At 50.7% G+C, this 8,809-nt stretch overlaps 1 protein-coding gene across 1 annotated transcript in view; it reads left to right on the plus strand.

Annotated features, from left to right (window-relative positions):
• DNTT (DNA nucleotidylexotransferase) overlaps positions 1-1,495 on the plus strand; it is a 165,612-nt gene extending 164,117 nt beyond the window's left edge. The window contains exon 11 of the mRNA XM_060240826.1: positions 1,276-1,495. Coding sequence (XP_060096809.1) covers positions 1,276-1,362 — 87 coding nt within the window. The 3' untranslated portion in view covers positions 1,363-1,495. The remainder of the gene's footprint in view (positions 1-1,275) is intronic.
• Positions 1,496-8,809: the final 7,314 nt, after the last annotated feature.

Genomic DNA, 8,809 nt, shown 5'->3' on the forward strand with positions numbered 1-8,809 from the left:
GATGAATAATGTTTTTTAGTTTGGGAAATACATGTAACTTTGGATGAAAAAAACAGAAGTGTCCCATCCCCTGTCATAGAAATTACGTTACAATGGATGGGACAAGAGGGCAGGTTTATTATTCCATGCTAATGCAGTACACATGAACACACCTTAGACACTGAATCATATAATGGATTCATCAATGTTAGTATTGCTTAGTCAAACTGGCAATGGCCCTCCAGGGTCTCGGGCAAAAGCCTTTCTCATCACTGACTGACTGATGCCAGAGATTCAACCTGGGTACTGACTGAATAGTTAACAACAACAACACTTCTGCATGCCAAGCAAGCGTGCTACCATTGAGCCATGGCCCCTCCCAAATCAGTTTTCACCTGAGATTTTAAATTAGAGATTTCAAAATTCTCTCTCTCCCTGTCTCCACTGGTTTTTACTGTTCTTCTGAGCTGTGGGTTTTTCGAACTGTAAGCTCAAAGCTGGTCCTTGAAATAGTGATGGATGAAAAACAGCAACAAAACTGAGGTGGACAACAGAGATTGCTTTGTTCCTAGTTCTTTAAGTTTCATGGGTTAGGAAGGAAATTGTTCTGTTAATGTCAAATATTTCATGTCATGTAATAATTACTGGTTACTGGTTCTGGGATTAAGTGCCTAAATATATGGACAAAATACCAGTGGTCATTTGAGTTTCCAGATCTTTTGGTTTTCTTTGTCACTCCCCCCCCCCCCCCAAGACATTGGTCAATGAAAATAATCAACAAGTAGATCAGGATTCTCTTTTATATCAATTATTTTGGGGAAAGAACATTTATAATAATAATAGTTAAAAGCAAATTATGATCAGAAATTTGATCCTGGTGCTCTAGCAAAGATTTATTGATGAAAATGTTAACTAAGATTGTTCACTTCACACTTCACTTACTTATTGATCACTGAAGCTAGAATGAGATTAGAATTTATGGAAAGAAATCATTTGGAAAATAGCTGTTTGGCATCAAGTGTAGCTAGCATCAAGTCATGTTAGCAATCACACATGTAATACATGTATTTCTCAGAACAGATAAGGGGATAACTACAAAGGTTTTTTAAATGATTCTAAAGTATTTGCTTTTCTGCATGTACCATACATAATTAATTAGGTTATTTCTCTAAGGACTTTTTTTCTAGTTTTTCCTAATAAAGTCAAGACTGCTAACCTCTCTATAGAAGCCAAGAATATTTCTTGTTTTTAAATTCCTTCTCTGACTTATATTGATCTTTTTTTTAATCCTTACAGAGAATATTTCTGAATGCTGTGAATGAGGAAGAAATTTTTGCACACCTTGGCTTGGATTACATTGAACCATGGGAAAGAAATGCATAGAGAGTTGCTAAAATGTTTTATGAACTCCCAATCTTTTTTTTTTTTTTAAAAACAAACCCCGCCCTCATACAGTTAGGTTTTTCAGGTAAATGTGTCTCTATTATTCAGGAAGGAAATATTAAATATATATATAGTCACTCATTGTAGGTGTAGTTTTCTTCTGCAAAAATGCAGGTTGTCTGCATGCAATCTACTGTACCTGGGAATTGGGATTTAGGATATTGGTTGCCCTAGTTTTTTGCACTTGGAACAACAATAGAATGAATTTTAATGTAAATCTTATTTGAGAATGTGGCAGAATGTACCTGCTCTGGCCTGCAGACCCTATTCCACCCTAACCTCCCAGGTTTTTCTCAACCCCTGGAGAGGCTTTTCTTCCACACTTGAGTAGTTCACCAACACCATCTAACTTTTGTACATAATTGCCCACTTGGAGGGTCAGGACTCCCAGCTTCCCAAGTTTGGAGGCCTTGGAGGTCTTTTGCTGCCTAGCACCTGGGACAGTTTACTGCCTTGTGCACCCCTGGAGGCACAGCCACTTTCTGACTACCTTCCTCTCTCTTGGTACTCCTTTTAAAAGAGGGGACTTTGGAGGAGGAGCCGGGAGACTTCCCTATTCCTTAAAAATAGATAAATAAAAATACATCAGTGCAGGTCCTCTGAATACAGTCTTCATTCCCTCATTTCTTTTTCACATTCAGATGGTTCCACAGCAGCTGTACTTCCACTAAAATGAAGGTGAACTCACACACACACAATCTCACAAAGCAGCCAAAACAAACAGTTCACATGCCCGTATTTTTGTGATCTCCCTGGGGCAATGGTATAGATAGCTTTACTCACCAGAGTTGCTGAATGTAACAATCTGCTATATTTCAGCTAATTTACAGAGACAGTGGTCTAGGGAGTGGAGTAGAGTCGCCAATCCCCAGGTTTGGAGGCCCTCCCCCTGCTTCAGGGTCATCAGAAAGTGTGTGTTTGTGGGGGGGGGCGGAGAAATATCTGTTGGGCACTCTATTATTCCCTATGGAGAACAATTCCCATAGGGTATAATGTAAAATTGATCTGTGTATAACTGGGGCTCTGTGGGGGCTGTTTTTTTGAGGCAGAGGCACCCAATTTGCAGCATCGTATCCAGTACCTCTCCCCAAAATACCCTCCAAGTTTCAAAAGAATTGGACCAGGGGGTCGAATTCTATGAGCCCCAAAAGAAGGTGTCCCTATCCATTATTTCCAATGGAGGGAAAGCATTTAAAAGGGGTGCGGTCCCTTTAAATGATATGGCCAGAACTCCATTTGGAGTTCAATTATACTTGTCACAAACTTGCTCCTGGCTCCACCCCCAAAGTCATCTGGTTTCACCACCCAAGTCCCTAGATATTTCTTGATTTGGACTTGGCAACCCTAGAGTGGAGTTTTCCTCTATCTCATAGGTTCTAGTTAATTCTTTACAATCCCTTTTACTATGCAAACAGCTTCTAAAAGCAGTGAAAAATGAATAGACGGACTGAGTTCTCTCACATCCTCTCTCTCGCTCTCTCTCACACACACACACACACACTTGGCTCTTCCTGCTCACCCCTCCCCACTGCTTCAGCCTCACTGAGATTTAAAGATACACACCTTCCAGAACAGAAGCAGTTGTAAGCTTTTGAACCTGCCTGAGATCTAAAAGCACATGGTGGCTGTTGGGGGCAGGGCTTCCCCCCATAGGTCAGCTGGCTGGTAGCAGGGAGGAACCTGAAAAACTGGGGGATCCCCCACCCAGACCTGGGGACTGACAACCACTATCAGCAGGGCTTTTTTTTTTTGTAGAAAAAGCCCAGCAGGAACTTATTTGTATATTAAGGCACACCCCCTGATATCACCATTGTTCCACATAGGGCTTTTTTGTAGAAACAGTCCAGCAAAAATTTATTTGCATATTAGGCCACACCCCCTGATGCCAAGCCAGCCGGAACTATGTTCCTATGCGTTCCTGCTCAAAAACAGCCCTGGCTGTCAGCATCAAAAGTTAGAAAGTGTTTATTAAAAAGAAGATGTACATAAGTGTAGTGTCTTGTGCTTAACAAAAGCACCGCGCAGCCATGCAGCAGGGGCGACCAGGGGAAATCCCTGGTTGCCCTGCGCAGCGCGGGAAAAGACTCCGCCAATCAAGAGCAGTGGCGGGAAGTTTGACTGGCCAGGATTGGACTGGTCAGCTGGAGGGCTGTTCCGGGCCGAATGTATATAAAGCGGGTCCCGGCCCGCGTTGCCCTGTTCTGTGATGTACCTTCTAATAAAGTATGTTGCCTTCTGCACGTCTCGTCACTGAGTACATTACACTGGCGACGAAGGTGGGATCTGGCTAGGAAGGCTTCCCTAGTGGAAAGCAGCTGACCTGGCTGGAGACGTGGAAGGCGCAGGACCGCAAGAAACTGAGACGCCCGCCGCCACAATGGCGAACCCTAGTGTAACGACGGGCCATCTTGCTGAATTCAACCCCGACCACCCCGAACGGTGGGAGACCTACACTGAACGGTTTGGTGAGAGAGCCAGTTTGGTGTAGTGGTTAAGTGTGTGGACTCTTATCTGGGAGAACCGGGTTTGATTCCCCACTCCTCCACTTGCACCTGCTGGAATGGCCTTGGGTCAGCCATAGCTCTGACAGGTTGTCCTTGAAAGGGCAGCTGTTGTGAGAGCCCTCTCCAGCCCCATCCACCTCACAGGGTGTCTGTTGTGGGGGAGGAAGGTAAAGGAGATTGTGAGCCGCTCTGAGACTCTTCAGAGTGGAGGGCGGGATATAAATCCAGTATCTTATCTTATCTTATCTATCTTATCTTATCTTATCTTATCTTATCTTATCTTATCTTATCTTATCTTATCTTATCTTATCTTATCTTATCTTATCTTATCTTATCTTATCTTATCTTATCTTATCTTATCTTATCTTAATGGGTCGAGTGCTACCTGAGAGCCAACATGATCACGGACGACAACCGAATGAGGGACGTCCTGTTGAGCGTCTGCGGAGAGGCAACCTTTGAAATAGCACGAGGCCTCTCTGCCCCAGCAAAGCTCACTGAGAAGTCATACGGGGAGGTCGTCAGACTCCTCACAGGGCACTTCTCGCCCCAACTGTCCCTTGTAGCCCGCAGATTCCTCTTTCACAAGAGGGATCAGAAGCCCGGGGAAACGGCTGAAGTCTACCTGGCCGTTCTCCGCCATATCGCAGGAAACTGCAGTTTCGACAAGCAGGAGGAGGCTCTGAGGGACCGATTCGTCTGGGGCCTCCGCGATGAAAGGCTGCAGCAGAAGCTCTTCGCCAAGGAAGAGCTCACCCTCCAACAAGCCTTCAACAAGGCGATGGCCTTTGAGAGGGCCACCAAAGCGTACAGCCACCCACATGGAGAGGCAGTCCACCATGAAGAGATGGCACCGGGCAATCGGGAGGATGAAGAGGCTTTTCAGCTCTGGCGGCCACAAGGAGCGGACCCAAGAGCCCCCATGAGACAGCGAGCGATGGAGAGACCTCCCACCATCAAATGCGCCAGCTGCGGCGACCCCCACGAGAGGAGGGACTGTCCATACCGAAACATGGACTGCCGAAGCTGTGGGAAGATGGACCACATTGCTCGAGCTTGCCGGGCCAAGAACAGCCGCCGGCGACCGACAGTGCACCACGACTCCACCGAGGCCCACACAACAGCGTCAACCAGCCTGCAGGTACTGAACTTGCCCCTCTCGGCCCCCAACAAGGTCAAAATGATGGTCCTCATCGAGGGCGCACCATGCCTCATGGAGGTGGACTCGGGTTCCTCCATCTCCATAATTTCGGAGGAAACCCTAAGGGAACTTTGCCCTCGCCACCGCCTCCACCTGAGGCTGGCTGACTTTGTTCTGAGGGACTTCCAGAAAAACCCGGTGCACATCGTGGGGTGGGCCTGGGTACGGGTAGAGAGAGGGAACTTCCGGGGGCCACTGGACATCCTGGTGGTCAAGCGCCAGCTCACAACCTTACTGGGGCTGGCCTGGTTCCAGCCATTAGGGATCCAGTTAGTGGGGGTGGAGCAAGTGCAGATGGGCAGTTTTGAGGACGTCTGCCGGGAGTTCCAGGCAGTTTTTGATGGGTCCCTGGGGAGTTACAAAGGGCCGCCCATCACCCTGCCGCTCGACCCCCTGGTCAGACCGATCCAGCTGAAGGCAAGGCGAGTCCCGTTCGCCTTAAAACCAAAGATAGAGGCAGAACTGGACTGTCTCACAGCCCAGGGTGTCTTAGAACCAGTGCCTTATGCAGCCTGGGAAACCCCCATAGTCACGCTGGTGAAACCCAATGGGGACGTGAGAATTTGCGCTGACTACAAGTGCACAATAAACAAAGCGCTCCAGGACAACCCCTACCCCATCCCGGTGGTTAGCCATGTACTGGCGGCACTAGCAGGGTCCAAAATTTTTGGAAAGCTGGATTTAGCTCAAGCATACCAGCAACTACCGGTCGATGCCAAGACAGCTGAGGCACAGACCATAGTGACTCATAGGGGAGCTTTCAGGGTGCGGAGGCTACAATTTGGGGTTAGCGTAGCTCCGGGGATCTTTCAAAGCATAATGGACTCTCTCCTTAAAGGGATCCCCGGAGTGCAGCCATTTTTCGATGACGTTCTAATCGCCGCCCCGGATGCACGAGAGTTCAGCAGCCGCCTGAGAGAGGTGCTCAGCCGCTTCCAAGTGGCGGGGCTGAAAGTCAAAAAAGAAAAATGCTTGCTAGGAGTGCCGCGGGTGGAGTTCCTGGGGTTCGCCGTGGACGCGGCAGGAATCCACCCAACGGCAGACAAGGCCAGGGCTATTGTCCAGGCCCCAGGCCCCATGTGCAAAGCGAAGCTACAGAGTTTTTTGGGGTTGTTGAACTTTTATCATTCGTTCTTGCCCCACAAAGCCGCCATAGCAGAACCACTCCACCGGCTGCTGGACAAACAAGCCCCGTGGGTTTGGGGGAAGCGCCAAGCCGCTGCGTTCCAAGCGGTGAAAGACCTCCTAGTCTCGAATGCCGTGCTTCACCACTTCGACGAGGGCCTGCCACTGATTCTGGCCTGTGACGCTTCCCCGTACGGAGTGGGCGCCGTCCTGGGGCACCAACTCCCGGATGGGAGGGAGGTCCCGGTGGCGTACTATTCAAGGACCCTGACCCCCGCGGAGCGCAACTACGCTCAAATCGATAAGGAGGCCTTGGCGATCGTGGCGGGGGTGCACAAATTCAACGACTACCTATATGGTAGGCGTTTCACCATAGCCACGGACCACAAGCCACTCCTGGGTCTCCTTGCCCCTGACCGCCAGACCCCACAAATATTATCACAGCGGGTCCTGAGGTGGAACCAATTCCTGAACTCTTACACTTACACATTGGTGCACCGCCCGGGCAAAGCCATGGGGCACGCTGACGCCCTCAGCCGCCTGCCACTGCCCTCGACAGACCCAGATCCTGCCCCAGCCCATCAGGGTGATGCTCATCGAGTCCCTGCCCAAGCGCCCCCTCCACGCCACGGAGGTGGCTCGAGCAACAGGCAGGGACCGTATCCTCGCTCGGGTTTTGGACTGGGTGGGAAGGGGGTGGCCGACGGGGAAGGTGGACAGTGAGTTCAGGCCATTCGCATCCCATAGAGACGAACTATCCTCCCACAAGGGGTGCATATTCTGGAGCAGCCGGGTGGTGGTTTCCCCCCCCCCCATGCGCAAACAGGTACTCGAAGCGCTGCACGAAACCCACCCGGGGATTGTAAGGATGAAAGCCCTGGCCCGAAGCTATGTGTGGTGGCCAGGCATGGATGAGGAAATAGAGGGGTGGGTGAGGTGTCAACAATGCCAGGAGTCCAGGCCCGATCCGCCCTCCGCACCAGTCCACCGATGGGAGTCAAACAGGCGGCCGTGGTCCCGTCTTCGCTTAGATTTCGCTGGGCCATACCAGGGTCAAATATTCTTTATCCTGGTCGATGCCTATACAAAATGGTTGGAGGTGATCCCGGTAGCGTCTACCTCCACGGCAGCAGCCGTCAGAGCCTTATGGAGGGTCTTCTGCACGCACGGGATCCCTGATTCCCTGGTCACTGACAACGGTACCGCATTTACCTCCCGGGAGTTCATCGGGAGATACCTCATAAAGCACATTAGGTCCGCCCCCTTCCATCCGGCCACCAACGGCCAGGCAGAACGCATGGTGCGAACCGCCAAAGAGGCGTTGGGTCGCATTGTCCAAGGGGACTGGGACCACCACCTTGCAGCCTTCCTGTTCCATAACAGGATTACCCCCAACCCAACAACAGGGTCCAGCCCCGTGGAAGTACTCATGGGGAGGAAACAACCAGGCTAGACAGGCTACACCCGGACCGAGCCACAGACGTCCGCAGTTCCCCAGAAGTCAGGGAAGCGGTGTGGGGGTTCTTCCTGGGAGATCCCGTGTATGCGAAGAACTTTGCAAGTGGTCCAGAATGGGTAGAAGGCAGGGTCCTTAGGGTGACGGGGTCCCGATCATACGAGGTAGCGACCGAGGGGGGCCAGGTTCTGAAAAGGCACATCAACCAGCTGCGCCGCCGCACCTTGCCGGAGGAACCACCAGAGGCGGGGGAAACGATAAGCAGGGAAGAACCAGCAATGGAAGCCCCAGAAGCGGCCCCGCCAGCACCGAGCCTGCCTACATACGATCCCTCGAGGCCGGCTGATCCTGAACTGCAACCAGAGCCGGCCCGCCAGCCACCAGGGGCGAATCCACAGGAGGAGACTCCCGCCTCAGTGCCTGCTCCCGCGCCGCTAGCAACCCCGCGGCGATCTACCCGGGAACACAGGGTGCCGGCCTACTTGCAGGATTATGTATCATAGACTAGGGGGGGAGGAGTGTAGTGTCTTGTGCTTAACAAAAGCACTGCGCAGCCATGCAGCAGAGGCGACCAGGGGAAGTCTCTGGTCGCCCTGCGCAGCGCGGGAAAAGACTCCGCCAAGCAAGAGCAGTGGCGGGAAGTTTGACTGGCCAGGATTGGACTGGCCAGCTGGAGGGCTGTTCCGGGCCGAATGTATATAAAGCGGGTCCCGGCCCGCGTTGCCCTGTTCTGTGCTGTACCTTCTAATAAAGTATGTTGCCTTCTGCACGTCTCGTCACTGAGTACATTACAATAAGCATACTATTAGCACAGTACCAGATTAAACAAGGGATTCCAAAAGAATTAACTGAAATGCAAATCCTCTGCCCCCGTCTCTGTACATGCCCTGTCAGATGTTAAAATATGGGACAGGCTCCTTGGCTTTAAGAAGTTGCAGATCTCTACCAAAGGTCTATTACCTTGAAGCTCCCTTCAGCTGTCCAGGCCAACCACATGGTCTATGGCTGCCTCCTCAGTTGAGAATCATGTCTCCTTTCATGGCCTCAGTACCCAAGAAAAAGAGATTTCCTCCCTGTTACAAGGAGTTTTTATCACCTTTC

This window comes from Heteronotia binoei, chromosome 6 (genome assembly GCF_032191835.1).
Source record: "Heteronotia binoei isolate CCM8104 ecotype False Entrance Well chromosome 6, APGP_CSIRO_Hbin_v1, whole genome shotgun sequence".
Lineage (NCBI taxonomy): Eukaryota > Metazoa > Chordata > Lepidosauria > Squamata > Gekkonidae > Heteronotia > Heteronotia binoei.